The sequence below is a fragment of the Bombina bombina genome, chromosome 6 (genome assembly GCF_027579735.1).
Source record: "Bombina bombina isolate aBomBom1 chromosome 6, aBomBom1.pri, whole genome shotgun sequence".
NCBI lineage: Eukaryota > Metazoa > Chordata > Amphibia > Anura > Bombinatoridae > Bombina > Bombina bombina.
Window position 1 is genome coordinate 924,226,549 of NC_069504.1, and position 21,814 is coordinate 924,248,362.

General features: G+C 41.6%; 1 protein-coding gene across 1 annotated transcript in view; it reads right to left on the bottom strand.

The window, feature by feature from the left end:
• Window positions 1–21,814, bottom strand: part of DOCK2 (dedicator of cytokinesis 2) — a 1,640,323-nt gene that overhangs the window by 580,129 nt on the left and 1,038,380 nt on the right. Inside the window, 1 exon segment of the mRNA XM_053718563.1 lies at window positions 18,502–18,600. Coding sequence (XP_053574538.1) covers window positions 18,502–18,600 — 99 coding nt within the window.

Genomic DNA, 21,814 nt, shown 5'->3' on the forward strand with positions numbered 1-21,814 from the left:
TGTTCCCGAAAAAGTAGTGTAAATGTGAAAGCAACTTTAATAATATCTGCATATCATCAGGGATAAATAAGTGGTAGTTTTTTTATACTAAAAAAAAAACTTTATATGGAGTGAATTATTATTTTTTCTCATACAAAATTTGGTTTATAAAGACAAGAAATAGAATAACTATTAGCAATAACTAAAATTCTAAAATTGCAAATATAAAAGGCACATACAGAACATACACATAATCAAACTTTAAAAAACAAGAGACATGGAAAGCAATATTAATCAATGTCTCAAAACATCAAGACATGCATCAAAGTCACAGTATTGATTTGGTTGACCTAAGATCAATATTACTTTAAACAAATATTTATAATGATTTGTAAGTCTTAATCAAGATGGTAAAAGTCATACTTAATTGATCTTGGTTAATCAGCATTAATGTAGTAATTTATATTACACATTTTAAATGCAATGAGCACATAGAAAAAAAAAGTATTATTAAAAATAAAAGGTATAAGTACATAATAAAATATATCAACAGTTACCAAAGCTAAATCTGCATTTAATGCATTAATTTAATTTAATAGTATTCATATTTTATTTTAGTTACAGAAATTGTCTAGTTTTGTACTTAAACCGGTTTATTACATTATTATTTCCAGGACTATTAAGTTCTCTGGGCTGGAGAGATTCTATAATAATGCTTACCTGCTCTTCTATTTTCCTGGTGAAATTCTATAAAGCCACTGAAAACAGGGTATCCCGCTAAGGGGAGTATACTGCATTTTCATATGGGGAAATGAATACATTATAAAAGTGCACAAGTAAGGGCAAGATTATGAGTGGCAAGCTAACTGTTGTGCTCGAGCAATAAGGGGTATTTGTGTTTGTTTGCATGCGTTAGAAATAGCGGGCATATTGAAAGTAAATAAGTTCGCTTGAGCACAGTCGAAATTAACACGTGTCTGGTTAGCGCGACTTCAGAGCTCTGGTTAACTTTTTATGCAAAACAAAAAAGTTGCACAAAAAACATAAAAAAATATTTAAAAAAAAAATATTGCATTAAAAAGTTACAAGGGCTGAAAGATATGAGGTCTCAGGTGTTAGAAAAAAAAGACCTGCAATGAGCTTTAACATAGAGATACATACATACATCTGTCAAAATATGTGCATGCATGCATATATGTGTTTATTTGTGTGTACATATGTATTTATATGTTTTACTGTATATTTAAAGTACATATTTAACATTCCAATGTTCTTCACTTACAAGCTAATGTCCTATTTATCGTAAATACATATTTCTATATATTTCTGTATATACCTATACCTGTATATCTATTCCTATAGCTATTTAGGTATAGATATGTATTTTACATGAACAAAATCATATATATATATATATATATCAGACCTCTGATGAAGCGCATGTGCGCATGCGCGAAACGCGTCAGATGTTAATGTCCTGGCTTCACCTTTGTACCTGCACTCTGCCAATAAACTGGTTTTGAACTGACCTTGGATGTACTAAAAAGTACATTATTTTCTAAGTAAAGAACATAGGAATGTGAAATATGGGTTTTGCGCATTGGGTTTCACGATTTAGATTTAACATAGTCGGGTTAGCAAACATGAAAACATAGCAATCTTAAGGCGCAATATTGAAATATTAAAAATAAAATATTAACAAAAATTATTAAACATACTGTAAAATATCCTATATTATAAAAGACAAGAGTTTGTCTGAAGCCGTCATGCGCAGTTCAGACAAACTCTTGCCGCTGATCGCACGCGCACCCTTGGCCAGCTGTTGATCGCACGCGCAACCCACTTAGCATGTTTGACCCCCCTTGCTGCGCACGCACACTCACAAAACTGATTTGAGCCAACGCGCACGCGCACGCGAACCCTAGCCGCCTATCACACCCTCGCACTAGCCGTTGACAACCCACTTAGCCTACTAGCCTATCACTCAATGCGCACAGCGCACAGCGAACCCACGCAACTAGCCTAGCCGCCTATCACACACCCTCGCACTAGCCGTTGACAACCCACTTAGCAAATAGCCGTTGAAAGCAGCTGATCAGAGACAGGGGAGAGGGAGAGAGGGAGACAGGGGAGGAGGGGAGAGACAGACAGGGGAAGAGGGGAGAGACAGACAGGGGAGAGGAGAGACAGACAGGGGAGAGGGTGAGAGAGACAGGGGAGAGGGAGACAGGGGAGAGGGGAGACAGGGGAGAGGGAGACAGGAGAGAGGGAGAGAGGGGAGAGGGGGAGAGGGAGACAGGGGGAGAGGAGACAGGGGAGAGGGAGACAGGGGGAGAGGGAGACAGGGGAGAGGGAGACAGGGGAGAGGTGAGACAGGCATGGGGAGAGGGAGACAGGCAGGGGAGAGGGAGACAGGCAGGGGAGAGGGAGACAAGGGGGAGAGGGAGAGAGGGAGAGTGGTGACAGGGAGACAGGGGAGAGGGAGAGAGGGGGAGAGGGAGAGAGGGGAGAGGAGAGAGGGGAGAGGGAGAGATTGGGAGAGGGAGAGAGGGGGAGAGGGAGAGAGGGGGAGGAGGGAGAGAGGGGAGAGAGGGGAGAGGGGGAGAGGGGAGGAGGGGAGAGGGGAGAGAGGGGAGAGGGAGACAGGGGGAGAGGGAGACAGGGGGAGAGGGAGAGAGGGGGAGAGGGAGAGAGGGGAGAGGGAGAGAGGGGAGAGGGAGAGAGGGGAGAGGGAGAGGAGGGGGAGAGGGAGAGAGGGGAGAGGGGAGACAGGGGAGAGAGGGAGACAGGGGGACAAGGGGAGAGGAGAGAGAGACAGGGGGAGAGGAGAGAGAGACAGGGGAGAGGGAGACAGGGGAGAGGGAGACAGCGGGGGAGAGGGAGACAGGGAGAGGGGTGAGAGAGACAGGGGAGAGGGAGACAGGGGGAGAGGGAGACTAGGGGATGAGGTAGACAGGGGAGAGGGTGAAGAGAGCAGGGGAGAGGGAGACCAGGAGGGAGAGGGAGAGAGAGACAGGGGAAGGGAGACAGGGGGAAGGGAGAGAGGAAGACATAACCAAAAGGGGAGAGGGAGACAGGGGGAGAGGGCGAGAGAGAACAAGGGGAGAGGGAGAACAGGGGAGAGGGTTAGAGAGAAGCAGGGGAGAGGGAGACAGGGGGAGAGGGTGAGAGAGACAGGGGGGGGGAGAGGGAGACAGGGGAGAGGGTGAGAGAGACAGGGGGGAGAGAGAGAGACAGGGGGGGAGAGAGAGAGACAGGGGGGGAGAGAGAGAGAGGGGAGAGAGAGAGACAGACAGGGGAGAGAGAGAGAGACAGGGGGAGGAGAGAGAGACAGGGGGGAGGAGAGAGAGCAGGGGAGTGAGAGAGAGACAGGGGAGTGAGAGTGAGAGTGAGACAGGGGAGTGAGAGTGAGAGAGACCGGGGGGATAGAGTGAGAGAGACAGGGGGAGAGAGTGAGAGAGACAGGGGGGAGAAAGAGGGGAGAGAGGAGAGAGAATATAAAAATAAAAATAAACCACACGGCCCGTGTGAACGGGCTTTAGGACTAGTTATAAATAATTCATAGACTATATCTATATTTTTGACAGTATGTTTAATCATTTTTATTATAGGAATAGATATATAGGTATATATAAGGTATATATAATATATATATATATATATATATATATTTAAGAAAACAAAGAACATATTCTTGTATGTGAGCAAAATTGGGATGTAAAATATTAATATTTCAAGTTAGGTTTAGCATTCATAAATATACGCGGTCGGGTTAGCTCGCGAGAATGGTTGTTAGTTGTTTTTTTGGGTTTTTTTTTGCAGTTTTTGCACTTCATTGAAGTCTATGAGAGAAGCAAATGTGGACAAGATAATTTTTTTAGCGTGCCTCTGGTTTAAGCTTGCGCTCAAACTTTTTACTTTCAACTTGTAATACGAGTGCAACCCAATGCACGCAAAAAGCCTCCATCTAGCATAGTATACGCTAGAGAGGGAGCATTTCATTGCACTCCACTCGTAATCTAGCCCTAAATTTGTAGTTTGAAAATAAAAAATTGTATTGTTAAAATGCCTCAAAAATTTAAGAAAATTGTTCCCCAAAAAATTTAATTTATCAAAAATGTAAAATTTTTATGTAAATTACACAGCAATAAATCAAATTAAATATTCATACTGTAAATTTTAATTTAAGTACACTGGATGTGCAAAAAACTCAAATAAATTTGTAGTTCTAAGTACAAAATACAAAATATAAATTTTGTTGTTTTTTGTAAAATGGGCGTTCCATGGGCATATATTACATTGTCTCAAATCCCATTGTAAATTCTATAAACAAATTTCGCACTACAGTTCTCACTGTTTTCTTCTCACCAGTTAAAAGGTGGCGAGTTTTCACCAAAATACTCAAAAACAGAATTTATGCTTACCTGATAAATTACTTTCTCCAACGGCGTGTCCGGTCCATGGCGTCATCCTTACTTGTGGGAATATCTCTTCCCCAACAGGAAGTGGCAAAGAGTCCCAGCAAAGCTGGCCATATAGTCCCTCCTAGGCTCCGCCCACCCCAGTCATTCGACCAACGGACAGGAGGAAAAATATAGGAGAAACCATATGGTACCGTGGTGACTGTAGTTAGAGAAAATAATTCATCGAGACCTGATTAAAAAACCAGGGAGGGCCGTGGACCGGACACACCGTTGGAGAAAGTAATTTATCAGGTAAGCATAAATTCTGTTTTCTCCAACATTGGTGTGTCCGGTCCACGGCGTCATCCTTACTTGTGGGAACCAATACCAAAGCTTTAGGACACGGATGAAGGGAGGGAGCAAATCAGGTTACCTAAACGGAAAGCACCACGGCTTGCAAAACCTTTCTCCCAAAAATAGGAAGCAAAAGTATCAAATTTGTAAAATTTGGCAAAAGTGTGCAGTGAAGTCCAAGTCGCTGCCTTACATATCTGGTCAACAGAAGCCTCGTTCTTGAAGGCCCATGTGGAAGCCACAGCCCTAGTGGAGTGAGCTGTGATTCTTTCAGGAGGCTGCCGTCCGGCAGTCTCATAAGCCAATCGGATGATGCTTTTAAGCCAAAAGGAAAGAGAGGTAGAAGTCGCTTTTTGACCTCTCCTTTTACCAGAATAGATAACAAACAAAGAAGATGTTTGTCTGAAATCTTTTGTAGCCTCTAAATAGAATTTTAGAGCATGGACTATGTCCAAAATTGTGTAACAACGTTCCTTCTTGAAACTGGATTCGGACATAAAGAAGGTACAAACTATCTCCTGTTAATATTCTTGTTAGAAACAACCTTTGGAAGAAAACCAGGCTTAGTACCAAACACCTTATCTGCATGGAACACCAGATAGGGCGGAGAACACTGCAGAGCAGATAACTCTGACACTCTTCTAGCAGAAGAAAATAGCAACCAAAAACAAAACTTTCCAAGATAGTAACTTAATATCTATGGAATGTAAAGGATCAAACGGAACCCCTTGATGAACTGAAAGAACTAGATTTAGACTCCATGGAGGAGTCAAAGGTCTGTAAACAGGCTTGATCCTAACCAGAGCCTGAGACAAATGCTTGAACATCTGGCACAGCTGCCAGTCTTTGTGTAGTAAGACAGATAAAGCAGAGATCTGTCCCTTTAGAGAACTTGCAGATAATCCTTTCTCCAAACCTTCTTGTAGAAAGGAGAGAATCTTAGGAATTTTGATCTTATTCCATGGGAATCCTTTGGATTCACACCAACAGATATAATCTTTTCCATATTTTATGGTAAATCTTTCTATTAACCGGTTTCTGGCCTGAACCAGAGTATCTATCACAGAATCTGAAAACCCACGCTTTGATAGAATCAAGCGTTCAATCTCCAAGCCGTCAGCGTGGAGGGAGACCAGATCTTGGATGTTCGAATGGACCCTGAACAAGAAGGTCCTGTCTCAAAGGTAGCTTCCATGGTGGAACCGATGACATATTCACCAGGTCTGCATACCAAGTCCTGCGTGGCCACGCAGGAGCTATCAATATCACCGAGGCCCTCTCCTGTTTGATCATGGCTACCAGCCGGGAAATGAGAGGGAAACGGTGGAAATACATAAGCTAGGTTGAAGGTCCAAGGTGCTACTAGTGCATCTACTAGAGTCGCCTTGGGAATCCCTGGATCTGGACCCGTAGCAAGGAACCTTGAAGTTCTGACGAGACGCCATCAGATCCATGTCTGGAATGCCCCATAATTGAGTTAGTTGGGCAAAGATCTCCGGGTGGAGTTCCCACTCCCCTGGATGGAATGTCTGATGACTCAGATAATCCGCTTCCCCAGTTTTCCACACCTGGGATGTGGATCGCAGATAGGTGGCAGGAGTGATCCTCTGCCCATTTCATCGCCAGGGAACTCTTGTTCCCCCTGATGATTGATATACGCAACGGTCGTCATGTTGTCTGATTGGAATCTTATGAATCTGGCCTTTGCTAGCTGAGGGCCAAGCCCTGAGAGCATTGAAGATCGCTCTTAGTTCCAGAATGTTTATCGGGAGAAGAGACTCTTCCCGAGACCATAGTCCCTGAGCTTTCAGGGATTCCAGACCACGCCCCAGCCCACTATGACCCACTCTGGTCTGCGGAAGCTCATTCCCCTGGGATAGATGGTCCAGGGTCAGCCACCAACGGAGTGAATCTCTGGTCTTCTGATCTACTTGAATCATTGGAGACAAGTCTGTATAGTCCCCATTCCACTGTTTGAGCATGCACAGTTGTAATGGTCTTAGATGAATTCGTGCAAAAGGAACTATGTCCATTGCTGCAACCATCAACCCTACTACTTCCATGCACTTGCGCTATGGAAGGACGTGGAACAGAATGAAGAACTTGACAAGTGCTTAGAAGTTTTGACTTTCTGACCTCTGTCAGAAAAATCCTCATTTCTAAGGAATCTATTATTGTTCCCAGAAGGGAACTCTTGTTGACGGAGACAGAGAACTTTTTTCTATGTTCACCTTCCATCCGTGTGATCTGAGAAAGGCCAGAACGATGTCTGTATGAGCCTTTGCTTTTGACAGGGGACGACGCTTGTATTAGAATGTCGTCCAAGTAAGGTACTACTCGCAATGCCCCTCGGTCTTAGAACCGCTAGAAGGGGACCCTAGTACCTTTGTGAAAATCCTTGGAGCAGTGGCTAACCCGAAAGGGAGGGCCACAAACTGGTAATGTTTGTCCAGAAAGGCGAACCTTAGGAACTGATGATGTTCTTTGTGGATAGGAATATGTAGGTACGCATCCTTTAGATCCACGGTAGTCATAAATTGACCTTCCCTGGATAGTGGTAGAATCGTTTGAAATGGTTTCCCATCTTGAACGATGGTACCCTGAGAAATTTGTTTAGGATCTTCAAAAAAATCCAAATCTTGGTCTGAAAGTGTTCCCCTCTTTTTTGGGAACATACGAACAGATTTGAATAAAATCCCATTCCTTGTTCCTTTTATTGGAACTGGTGTATCACTCCCAATCTTTAACAGGTCTTCTACACAATGTAAGAACGCCTGTCTCTTTATTTGGTTTTAGGATAAGTGAGACATGTGGAACCTTCCCCTTGGGGGTTAGTACCCTGAATTCCAGAAGATAACCCTGAGAAACTATTTCTAGTGCCCAGGGATCCTGAACATCTCTTGCCCAAGCCTGAGCAAAAGAGAGAGAGTCTGCCCCCCTACTAGATCCGGTCCCGGATCGGGGGCTACTCCTTCATGCTGTTTTGTTAGCAGCAGCAGGCTTCTTGGCCTGCTTACCCTTGTTCCAGCCTTGCTTCGGTTTCCAGGCTGGTTTGGGTTGTGAGGCATTACCCTCTTGCTTAGAGGATGCAGAATTAGAGGCCGGTCCGTTCCTGAAATTGCAAAAGGAACGAAAATTAGACTTATTCTTGGCCTTGAAAGGCCTATCTTGTGGAAGGGCGTGGCCCTTTCCCCCAGTGATGTCTGAGATAATCTCTTTCAATTCTGGTCCAAATAGAGTTTTACCTTTGAAAGGAATGTTAAGCAATTTTGTCTTGGATGACACATCCGCTGACCAAGACTTTAGCCAAAGCGCTCTGGCGCGCCACGATTGCAAACCCTGAATTTTTCGCCGCTAATCTAGCTAATTGCAAAGCGGCCATCTAAAATAAAAGAGTTAGCCAACTTAAGTGCGTGAACTCTGTCCATAACCCTCCTCATATGGAGTCTCTCTACTGAGCGACTTTTCTAGTTCCTCGAACCAGAACCACGCTGCTGTTAGTGATAGGAACAACTGCACGAAATGGGGTTGTAGAAGGTAACCTTGCTGTACAAAAATCTTTTTAAGCAAACCCTCCTCATTTTTTATCCAAGGATCTTTGAAAGCACAACTATCCTCGATAGGAATAGTAGTGCGCATGTTTAGAGTAGAAAACTGCCCCCCTCGGACCATAGGGACTGTCTGCATAAGTCTTTCTGGGGTCGACCATAGGAAATAATTTCTTAAATATAGGGGGGGGGGAACAAAAGGTATTGCCGGGCCTTTTTCCCACTCCTTATTCACTATGTCCGCCACCCGCTTGGGTATAGGAAAAGCGTCGGGGTGCACCGGAACCTCTAGGAACTTGGTCCATCTTGCATATTTCTCTGGAATGACCAAGTTGTCACAATCATCCAGAGTAGATAACACCTCCTTAAGCAGTTCGCGGAGATGTTCTAATTTAAATTTAAATGTCACAACATCAGGTTCAGCTTGTTGAGAAATTTTTCCTGAATCTGAAATTTCCCCATCTGACAAAAACCTCCCTCATTGCCACTTCAGATTGGTGTGAGGGTATGACAGAACAATTATCATCAGCGCCCTCCTGCTCTTCAGTGTTTAAAACAGAGCAATCGCGCTTTCTCTGATATGTAGGCATTTTGGATAAAATATTTGCTATGGAGTTATCCATTACAGCCGTCAATTGTTGCATGGTAATAAGCATTGGCGCGCTAGATGTACTAGAGGCCTCCTGCGTGGGCAAAACTGGTGTAGACACAGTAGGAGATGATGTAGTATCATGTTTACTCCCCTCATCTGAGGAATCATCTTGGGCAATTTCATTATCTGTGGCAGTACTGTCCTTACTTTGTTTGGACGCTATGGCACAATTATCACACAAATTTAAATGGGGAGACACATTGGCTTTTATACATATAGAACATAGCTTATCCGAAGGCACAGACATGTTAAACAGGCTTAAACTTGTCAATAAAGCACAAAAAACGTTTTAAAACAAAACCGTTACTGTCTCTTTAAATTTTAAACAGAAAACACTTTATTAATGAATATGTGAAAAAGTATGAAGGAATTGTTAAAAAATTACCAAAATTTCACCACAGTGTCTTAAAGCATTAAGAGTATTGCACACCCAATTTTCAGAGCTTTAACCCTTAAAATAACGGAACCGGAGCCGTTTACAAATTTAAAAACCTATACAGTCCCAGCTATAGCCTTTGCTGTGACCTAACCAAGCCCAGAGGGGAATACGATACCAAGTGACGCCTTCTAGAAACTTTTCCAGCTACTTTCAGATCCTCACACATGCATCTGCATGTCTTGCTCTCAAAAAACAACTGCGCAGTAATGGCGCGAAAATGAGGCTCAGCCTACAACTGGGAAGGCCCTCCCTGACTGGAAAAGGTGTCTAACATAGTACCTGCCGTTAAAAAATGTTCCCCAAGTTTATAAATGTGAATTATCAGCATAAACATGTATAAAATGCCCAATAAAGCAATTGATTTAGCCCATAAAAGTGTCTACCAGTTTTATAGCCATATTAAGCCCTTTATTCTGTTTGCTTGACGAAGAAAATGCTTACCGGGTCCCCATGAGGGGAAATGACAGCCTTCCAGCATTACATGGTCTTGTTAGAAATATGTCTAGTCATACCTTAAGCAGAAAAGTCTGCTAACTGTTTCCCCCAACTGAAGTTACTTCATCTCAACAGTCCTATGTGGAAACAGCAATCGATTTTAGTTACTGTCTGCTAAAATCATCTTCCTCTCACAAACAGAAATCTTCATCCTTTTCTGTTTCAGAGTAAATAGTACATACCAGCACTATTTTAAAATAACAAACACTTGATAGAAGAATAAAAAACTACATTTAAACACCAAAAAACTCTTAACCATCTCCGTGGAGATGTTGCCTGTGCAACGGCAAAGAGAATGACTGGGGTGGGCGGAGCCTAGGAGGGACTATATGGCCAGCTTTGCTGGGACTCTTTGCCATTTCCTGTTGGGGAAGAGATATTCCCACAAGTAAGGATGACGCCGTGGACCGGACACACCAATGTTGGAGAAACACTAATTATTCTGAAAGATAACCCCATGCATAAAAAAATAAAATTTATGCTTACCTGATAAATTACTTTCTTTCTGGACATGGAGAGTCCACAACATAATTTCAATTACTAGTGGGATATTCACTCCTGGCCAGCAGTAGGAGGCAAAGAGCACCCCAGCAAAGCTGTTAAGTGTCACTTCCCTTACCCATAACCCAGTCATTCAGCCGAAAGGAAATGGAAAAGGACGATAACACAAAGGTGTAGAGGTGCCTGAGGTTTAGTAAAAAATACTGTCTAATCTTAAGGGTAGGGTTGTGGACTCTACATGTCCGGAAAGAAAGAGATTTATTAGGTAAGCATACATTTATATTTTATTTCCTAAGACATGAGAGAGTCCACAAACATCATTCCAATTACTAGTGGGAACCAATACCCTAGCTAGAGGAAAAAAATGAACCAGGGAGGGAGAACATGACAGGCAGACCTAAACAGAAGGCACCACCGCTTGAAGAACCTTTCTACCAAAAAAGGCCTCACCGAGGCAAAAGTATCAACTTTGGAAAATTTGGAAAAAGTATGCAGAGAGGACTATGTTGCCGCCTTGCAAATCTGTTCCACAGAAGCTTCATTTTGAAAGCTCAAGTAGAGGAGACAGCCCTAGTGGAATGAGCCGTAAATCTCTCAGCTGTCCAACAGTCTCATAAGCAAAACGAATCATACTTCTCAACCAGAGAAACAGAGAAGTAGTGTTGGCCTTCTGACCCTTACGCTTTCCTGAGAAACAAACAAACGGGGCAGAAGACTGGCAAAAATACTTAGTAGCCTGTAGGTAGAATTTAAGAGCATGCACAACATCCAAGTCATGAAACAGACGTTCCTTTTGAGAAGAAGGATTAGGACAGAGAGAAGGAACAACAATTTCCTGATTAATATTTCTATCAGAAACCACCTTAGGAAGAAACCCAAATTTAGTACGAAGGACCGCCTTATCTGCATGAAAAATAAGGTAAGGCAAATCGCACTGTAGAGTCGAGAGTTCAGAAACTCTGCGAGCAGAAGAAATAGCAATAAGAAACAAAACTTTCCAAGATAGCAACTTAATATCTACAGAATGCATTGACTCAAACAGAGCCTGCTGCAAAACTCTAAGAACTAGGTTAAGGTTCAAAGGAGGAGCAACAGGTTTAAACACAGGCCTGATTCTGACCAGGGCCTGACAAAAGGATTGAACATCTGGCACATCCACCAGATGCTTATGCAAAATAATAGATTATGCAGGAATCTGACCTTTCAGAGAACTAATTGACAACCCTTTCTCCAGACCTTCTTGGAGAAAAGACAAAATTCTAGGAATCCTGACCCTACTCCAAGAGAAGTCCAAGGTATTTGCGCCATACCTTATGGTAAATGTTATGTGTAACAGGCTTGCAAGCCTCAAGCATGGTATCAATGGCTGACTCAGAAAACCCATGCTTAGCCAGAACTAAGCTTTCAATCTCCATGCAGTCAGCTTTAGAGAAACAAGATTTGGACGAAGGAAAGGACCCTGAATTAGAAGGTCCTTCCTCAGAGGTAACCTCCAAGGAGGAAGAGATGACATCTTCACTAGGTCTGCAAACCAGATCCTGCAAGGCCATGCAGGAGCTATTAAAATTACAGATGCTCTCTCCTGCTTGATATGAGCAATGACTCGTGGAAGGAGTGCAAGTGGAGGAAACAGGTATGCTAGACCGACGACCCAAGGAACCACCAGAGCATCTATCAGGGTGGCCTGAGGATCTCTTGACCTTGAACCATATCTTGAAAGCTTGGTGTTCTTACGAGATACCATCAGATCCAACTCCGGCACCCCCCACTTGAGGGTTAACCTGGAGAACACCTCTGAATGGAAAGCCCACTCCCCTGGATGAAAGGTTTGTCTGCTCAGAAAATCCACCTCCCAGTTGTCCACTCCTGGAATGTGGATTGCAGATAGAAGACAATTGTGAACTTCTGCCCACTGAATAATCCGAGCCACCTCCTTCATGGCCAAGGAACTCTGAGTTCCTCCCTGGTGGTTGATGTAAGCCACTGAGGTAATGCTGTCCAACTGGAAAATCTGATAAACCGGGCTAAGGACAACTGATGTCAAGACATCAGGGCATTGAAGATCACTCTAAACTCCAAGATGTATATGGGGAGAGAAAACTCCTCTTGAGTCCATAGGCCCTGAGCCTTTAATGAGTCCCAGACTGCTCCCCAGCCTAGCAGGCTGGCGTCCATGGTCACAATTACCCAGGAGGGTCTCTGGAAGCATGTGCCCTGAGACAGATGATCCTGAAAAATCCACCATGCGAGAGTCTCTTGTCAACTGGTCCAGATCTATCCTCTGAGATGGATCGAATTGTCTCCGTTCCATTGTATGAGCATGCATAATTGAAGAGCTCTTAAATGGAATCAAGCAAAGGGAATGATGTCCATGGAAGCGACCATCAGACCAATTACCTCCATGCATTGAGCCACTGATGGCCGAACAGTATACTGTAAAAAGAGGCATGAGGAGAAAAGTTTAGATTTTCTGACCTCCATCAGAAAAATCTTCATAGATAGGGATTCTATGATGGTCTCTAAGAAACACACCCTTATAGTTGGAACAAAGGAACTCTTCTTCAGATTCAGTTTCCATCTGTGGGAACGTAGAAAAGATCTCTGTATGAGAGTTTGCTAGTGGAAAAGATTGTGCCTGAACCAATATGTCATCCAGGTAAAGTGCCACCACAATTCCCTGAGACCTGACAACTGGGAACTGTGGCAAGGCCAAAAGGGAGAGCAACAAATTGAAAGCGCTTGTCTAGAAAAGCGAATCTCAGGAACTGGTGATGATCCCTGTGGATGGGAACATGAAGATACGTGTCCTTCAGGTCTATGGTCGTCATGAACTGACCCTCTTGGACCAAAAAAAGGATGGAACAAATGGTTTCCATTTTGAAGGACGGTACCCTGAGAAATTTGTTGAGACACTTTAGGTCTAAAATGGGACAAAAAGTTCCCTCTTTTTTGGGAACCCCAAACAGATTTGAATAGAATCCTAGACCCTGTTCCCTTACTGGGACCAGCTTAAGAATGCCTCTCTTTTTACTTGATCCGCAGATAACCTTGAGAGGAGAAATCTTCCCCTGGGAGGACAAGACTTGAATTCTGTTTTGTAACCCTGAGATACTATGTCCACAGCCCAAGGGTCTGGGACATTGTTTATTCAAGCTTGTTGAAACAAGAAAAGTCTGCACCCCCCTTGATCCAGTCCCGGACCGGGGACAGACCCTTTATGCTGACTTAGTCTCAGAAAAAGGCTTCCTTGATTGTTTCCCCTTATTCCAAGTCTGATTGGATTTCTAGGAGGACTTAGACTGCTCCGGTTTGGAGGAGGTAGAGGAAGACTTTTGACACTTGAAGTTATGAAAGGAGCAAAATTTAGAATTTTGACATTCCTTGGAGGTAACATCAGCTGACCAAGATTTTAGCAACAGAGCCCTGCGGCTAAAACAGTAAAGCCAGACATCTTGGCTCCTAGTCGAATGACTTGCATGTTAGCATCAGAGATAAAGGAATTGGCCAGTTTGAGAGCCTTAATCCTATCTTGGATCTCCTCTAATGGAGTCTCCTCTAAAATAAATTCAGACAAAGCATCACACCAATAAGATTCTGCACTTGTTACCGTGGCAATACAAACTGCAGGTTAGAAACATAGAAACATAGATATTGACGGCAGATAAGAGCCATAGGCCCAGCAAGTCTGCCCGACCTTACCTAACAGTATAAACTTATCTAGTTCGTAGGATAGCCCTATGCTTGTCCCATGCATTTTTAAAGTCCCCCACAGTGTTTGTTGCTACTACCTCTTGAGGAAGTTTATTCCATAAATCAATCACTCTTTCTGTAAAGAAGTGCTTCCTCAAATTACTTCTGAATCTACTACCCTTTAGCTTGAGCTCATGACCCCTTGTTCTTGAATTTTCCATTTTATGTAAAATACCCACAGCCTCAGTTTTACTAAACCCTTTAATGTACTTGAAAGTTGCTATCATATCACCTCTTTCCCTTCTCTCCTCTAAGGTATACATATTTAGGTCATTGAGCCTATCCTGGTAAGTTTTATTTTTTAGACCATGTACCATTTTGGTAGCCCTCCTTTGCACAGATTCAAGTTTGTTAATATCCTTCTGAAGATATGGTCTCCAGAACTGCACACAATACTCAAGATGAGGCCTAACTAATGATCTATAAAGTGGCATAAGAACCTTACTATTTCTGCTGCAAATACCTCTACCAATACATCCAAGCATTCTGCTAGCCTTACTCGCTGCATTACTACATTGTTTACTAAGTTTTAAATCATCTGAAATAATAATTCCCAAGTCCTGTTCCTCGTCTGTAACAGTCAGTAAAGTGTCATTGAGTCTGTAATTAACATTTGGATTTTTCTTCCCTAAATGCATTATTTTACACTTTGCTGTGTTAAACTTTAGACCCCAGTCATTTGTCCAATCCTCCAATTGTTGTATATCACTTCTCATTTTGTCTACCCCCCCTGGAACATCCACTCTGTTGCAAATTTTTGTATCATCTGCAAAGAGACATACTTTCCCCTGTAGCCCTTTGCTGATATCGCAGATAAATATGTTAAACAAAACAGGCCCCAGAACTGACCCCTGAGGAACACCACTAGTAACAGCCCCCTCTGCTGAATGAACTCCATTTACTAAGACACTTTGTTTTCTGTCCTTAAGCCAGCATTCCACCCAGTTCACAATTTTTGAATCTAGACCAAGGAGATATAGTTTGTGAATAAGTTTATTGTGTGGGACGGTGTCAAATGCTTTGCTGAAATCTAGATATGCTACATCAACTGCTCCTCCCTTGTCTAATACTTTTGTTACATAATCAAAGTCAATTAGATTAGTCTGACATGATCTCCCTGAAGTAAAACCATGCTGATTTTGGTCCTCTAAATTGTTTGTCTTTATGTAAGTCATAATTCTTTCTTTTAAGAGGCTTTCCATTAATTTCCCTACTACTGAAGTTAAACTAACTGGCCTGTAGTTGCCAGATTCTTCTCTACTGCCCTTTTTATGAAGGGGTATTACATTTGCTATTCTCCAATCATCTGGGACAGCTCCTGTTAATAGTGACTGATTAAACAGATCAGTTAATGGGACAGTTAGCACTGATCGAAGTTCTTTTAAAACCCTTGGATGAATATTATCAGGACCCACTGCCTTTGTAACATTTATTTTTGATAATGCTAACAAAACCTCATCCTCTGTAAAAAGATTACTGTTAAGCTTGTTTCTATTTTGCGTTGCATCCCTTAATGTAGACATTGTATCTTCACAATCTTTAGTGAAAACAGAACAGAAGTAATCATTGAGACAGTCTGCAATCTGCTTATCTCCTTCTATTATTCTACCATCAACTGATTTCAATTTTACTATTCCTACCTTATTTTTTCTTCTTTCACTGATATATCTAAAGAATGTTTTGTCCCCATGTTTTACTGACTGTGCTATCTTCTCTTCTGCATGAGCTTTAACCTTCCTAATTAACTGCTTAGTCTTTTTTTGTTGGAGTCTCCATATTTTCATATCATCATCTGCTTGTGTGTGTCTGTAATTTTTATAAGCTATCTTTTTTGCCATTGTAAACCCTGATAAACATACATTTTCTTTAAATAAGCCTTCAGCATTTTGTCCATGGGATCTTTAAAAGAGCAGTAATCCTCTATAGGAATCCTGGTTCTCTTGGCCAGAGTAGAAATTTCCCCTTCTACCTTAGGCACAGTGCGCCATGAGTCCCAAATGGAGTCAGCAACAGGAAACATTTTTTTAAAGACAGGAGACGGGGGGAAAAGGAACCCCTGGCTTATCCCATTCCTGTGCAATGAACTCCAACACATGGTCTGGAAGAGGAAACACTTCCACAGAGGAAGGAACATCATAGTATTTGATAAGCTTACTAGATTTTTTAAAGACAGGAGACGGGGGGAAAAGGAACCCCTGGCTTATCCCATTCCTGTGCAATGAACTCCAACACATGGTCTGGAAGAGGAAACACTTCCACAGAGGAAGGAACATCATAGTATTTGATAAGCTTACTAGATTTTTTAGGGTTGACAGCGACAGAAGCATCGGAGTTGTCCAAAGTAGCCAGTACCTCCTTTAGAAGTAAACAAAGGTGTTCAAGCTTAAAGCTTAAGTTTATTTCTTCAGAATCAGTCAAAGGATTTGTACTGTCAGAATCTAAGATTTCCCCCTCAGAAGCTCAGAAGTATCCTCCCCATCAGACTCATGGGGGAGGTTAACCTTCACAGCAGCAGATGGAACAGACACCTTCTTATCAGAAATATGCTTTGATTTGCTCTTGCGCTTCCCCATCATGGGAAAAGCAGATAAAGCCGCAGACACCGCAGAAGATAGAAGAATCAGACCACTGTTCAGAGTCCATAGTTAAAGAAAATTGCAAAAAACAAATCTAAAAGTAATTTGCAAAAAAACAAGTACTGTCATTTTAAATTAGCGCAAAAAACACCAAGACCTAATTAGGGAAAAATACACAATTTGCACCTCTACACCTCAGACAGTCTAAGGTGCCCTACCTGAACCTGCAAATTTTATCCCCAAGGCCAAAAATCTCCAGTAGTTTGAGCAAACAACCACCACAGCAGAAAGCTTACTTAGGAATGACGCCGCTCTGACTTGCAAACGGAATAGCGGGAGGTCACTTGAGCGGCAGTAAAAAGAACTGCGCCAAAAAAAAGAGCATGCGTTCCTACCCTCAGAAACAGTCGTTTAAAATAAAGTACTCCCATTAAAAAAGAATTTTCTACACAGTTAACAGTCCCATAACACATAAGGAAAATATTAACCCCTTAGTCTCCACATACCACAAGTGCCTGCCCACTGCCCAAAACAATGCTTACTAAAGGATTACATATGTCCCATTAAAGTATTGCATAATGTATAGTGCAAGACTCCAGTACCTAGGAGGCAAAAAGCACCTACCTGCATATCCAGCTGCCGGACAGGAAAACAGCTCACAACGTGTGAAAGGACACATACTCCTATCAGAGACCTGTAGAAAAAGAAAGAACAGAGTAGCCAACTCTGGATATCTAAACCTAGGGCAGCAAATGTGTTAGAAAACAAAGCAAGGACCACCTCACCTCTTTCTAACTGCTTAAAAGTCAACACTACTCTTACTCAAGAGATTGATGAGGACACAGCTAAACCCCAATTCTTGCTTGCAGGGAAAAGTACCCCAGGTTGTTCACCAAAAATGGGCCGGCATGTAAACTTACATTCCTGTTTTTCAAATAAAGATACCAAGAGAATGAAGAACATTTGCTAATAGGAGTAAATTAGAAAGTTGCTTAAAATTGCATGCTCTATCTGAATCACAAAAGAAAAAAAAATGTTTTCAGTGTCCCTTTAACAGCTTTGTTGGGGTGCACTTTGCCTCCTCCTGCTGGCCAGAAGTGAATATCCCACTAGTAATTGGAATGATGTCATGGTCTCTCTATGTCTTAGGAAAGAAAATTACAATTTCTCCATCTGTCCTTCGGCCACCATTGCAAACTTTTATGGGAGTGTATGGAAAGCATCTTGTCACTCACAGAGACAACCCCTATTTTTTAATAGAATTTCATGAGAGCTGCCCCTGTTAGTGTGGAAAACCACGACTAGACCAGCAAATTTTATTGAATTGGCCCCATACTTATGTCAGTAAATACTCTTTTCAGAGTAAAATACAAAATTACAAAAAAAATTAAAAAAACAAAAATTAAAAAAATATATATATTTTTTTTTTATGAAACACGTTTCTTAAAACAGCTTAAACACATCGGGCCGATTATCACAGCTCGAATGGAGCCAAATACACCTGTTTCTGTGCAAGCCTTCTTAAGACCGCTGCTCCATCCGCTGCCCCAATCCACCTGATCAAATACGATCGGGTTGATTGACACCACCCACCAGAACTGCTTTTGCAATGTTAAATGCCAACAGCGTATGCTTTCGGCATTCAGCGACATTGATAAATCGGCCCAATGGAGTTGGATAGAAAAGTCCTTGAGTACAGTTTATTTCATTTCATCTATAAATGTTCTAAGCTACAGTTTATACTTTGAGATTCCTTCCATTGTGTACAAGTAGAAAAAAGTATATATTGAAAGATAGTACTTACCACCAAATCTGAACTTGACTGAAAAGTTTCAATGTACAATGTATAGTGCTGGTCATCCATCTGATTCAGGATAGCGGTCATACATGCCACAAAATAACTCTGTAAGAAAATGTCATAATTTGTTTTTATCCAATACACTCTGTGCTCCATTTTTTTTAATTGTATGCATTCCTTAACCTTACTAACACCTAGTAAGTCATTATGTACATGTTTTTAGATAGAAAAAAGTTCTACAATTTAGCAAAATTAAAAATGTACGAATATCCTCTTTCAAATAAGGGCTACTTAAAGGGATAGTCTAGTGAAAATTAAACTTTAATGATTCAGATAGAGCATTCAATTTTAAGCTATTTTCTATTTACTCCTATTATCAATTTTTCTTCGTTCTCTTGGTATCTTTATTTGAATTTGGTTCAGCACCTGGTTAGCGCTTGCTGATTGGTGTCTAAATGTAGCTAACCATCAGCAAGCGTTACCCAGATGCTGAACAAAAAATGAGCCAGCTCCTAAGCTTACATCCCTGCTTTTTCAAATAAAGATACCAAGAGAACGAAGAAAATTTAATAAAAGGAGTAAATTAGAAAGTTGCTTAAAACTACATGCTCTATCTGAATCAGGAACGTTTCATTTTGAATAGACTATCCCTTTAACAAGCTAGCTATTACATATAATGTAAAAGTCACCTAACTTATTAGACAATAGATGAAAAGCAATAAATGAATATACCTACTAGACCCCTACATTTAAAGAAGAATTACCTCTTTCAAACAAAGGAGTGTATCACTTTTTTCACAAAAAATAAAGAATCATAACCAGTGAAAGATCTACAGTGAAAGAGACTTCTCTTTCAAATGAGTTCTAACTTGCCCCTCTTCACGGCCTTTTCTACCAAAAATAAACCAGCAATATATAAGGTTCACATACCCCTTGAAAGCATACTGTTAAGGTAAAAATTATTTTACATAAGTTGCTAGATAACTGGTTTTGAGTTATAAAATGATGTGGATTTTAAAGGGACATAAAACAAGTTGGGATAGAGACAAAATATAATAATATGTACTTTATTTACTTTACCTCCAAATTTATACTGCAGTGCCTTGCCATTAACCCTTTTTTTTAGTTTCTGAATTGTAAAGCTCTAACTTCCCCCACACATTCCCTTCTATGGCTGTATCTATATGTTATTGTTTTTGGTAGAATGCAAAAGTGCATAGGGATTATCTGCTGGAGCATGCCTAGAAGCTGTGAAATACAATGCCTGTGTCTAAACACTGATAAGGAGGGTGGAGTTGGCTTCTACAGGCAGCTTAGCTATGTAATTCATTTTGCTTATTTGCCAGCAATTTTTAAACAATTTTTTATGCTAACATTTTTAATTAATTAGACCTTTTAGGATAAGCACAGATCTCAACCTGTTGTATATCCTTTTAAAGATTGAAATAGGTAGTGTATGTGTTGGTCTACACTGGTATACAAATGTTTAAAACATTTTGGGCTTTTTTTATCAAGCTGCAAACATAGTTTGGGAGTCCTTGTGGTGCAGGTTGGTTTATTTAAGTCTGAAACTAAAAGTTTAGAGGTAGCAGAGTTAAATCATCCTGGACTAATTCATCAGGGCTGACTGACAAGCCCTGCATTCTCACAATAGGATATATAAGGGCAGGGAGTGGGGCTGCACAATCACTTGGTTGTGCAATGCTAAATACAGACAGTGCCTGCTGCCTTGCAAGCCTCAAATGTGAATGGATAGGCCACTTGACACTGGAAACCTTGTCCACCTGCTGCTGTTAAATGTGACTGTTTTATTTTATGGAAATCCCTATTTTGCCTCAACAAATGAGAGGCTTTTACAGGGAGTGCAGAATTATTAGGCAAATGAGTATTTTGACCACATCATCCTCTTTATGCATGTTGTCTTACTCCAAGCTGTATAGGCTCGAAAGCCTACTACCAATTAAGCATATTAGGTGATGTGCATCTCTGTAATGAGAAGGGGTGTGGTCTAATGAGATCAACACCCTATATCAGGTGTGCATAATTGTTAGGCAACTTCCTTTCCTTTGGCAAAATGGGTCAAAAGAAGGACTTGACAGGCTCAGAAAAGTAAAAAATAGTGAGATATCTTGCAGAGAGATGCAGCACTCTTAAAATTGCAAAGCTTCTGAAGCGTGATCATCGAACAATCAAGCGTTTCATTCAAAATAGTCAACAGGGTCGCAAGAAGCGTGTGGAAAAACAAAGGCGCAAAATAACTGCCCATGAACTGAGAAAAGTCGAGCGTGCAGCTGCCAAGATGCCACTTGCCACCAGTTTGGCCATATTTCAGAGCTGCAACATCACTGGAGTGCCCAAAAGCACAAGGTGTGCAATACTCAGAGACATGGCCAAGGTAAGAAAGGCTGAAAGACGACCACCACTGTACAAGACACACAAGCTGAAACGTCAAGACTGGGCCAAGAAATATCTCAAGACTGATTTTTCTAAGGTTTTATGGACTGATGAAATGAGAGTGAGTCTTGATGGGCCAGATGGATGGGCCCGTGGCTGGATTGGTAAAGGGCAGAGAGCTCCAGTCCGACTCAGACGCCAGCAAGGTGGAGGTGGAGTACTGGTTTGGGCTGGTATCATCAAAGATGAGCTTGTGGGGCCTTTTCGGGTTGAGGATGGAGTCAAGCTCAACTCCCAGTCCTACTGCCAGTTTCTGGAAGACACCTTCTTCAAGCAGTGGTACAGGAAGAAGTCTGCATCCTTCAAGAAAAACATGATTTTCATGCAGGACAATGCTCCATCACACGCGTCCAAGTACTCCACAGCGTGGCTGGCAAGAAAGGGTATAAAAGAAGAAAATCTAATGACATGGCCTCCTTGTTCACCTGATCTGAACGCCATTGAGAACCTGTGGTCCATCATCAAATGTGAGATTTACAAGAAGGGAAAACAGTACACCTCTCTGAACAGTGTCTGGGAGGCTGTGGTTGCTGCTGCACGCAATGTTGATGGTGAACAGATAAAAACCCTGACAGAATCCATGGATGGCAGGCTTTTGAGTGTCCTTGCAAAGAAAGGTGGCTATATTGGTCACTGATTTGTTTTTGTTTTGTTTTTGAATGTCAGAAATGTATATTTGTGAATGTTGAGATGTTATATTGGTTTCACTGGTAAAAATAAATAATTGAAATGGGTATATATTTGTTTTTTGTTAAGTTGCCTAATAATTATGCACAGTAATAGTCACCTGCACACACAGATATCCCCCTAAAATAGCTATAACTAAAAACAAACTAAAAACTACTTCCAAAACTATTCAGCTTTG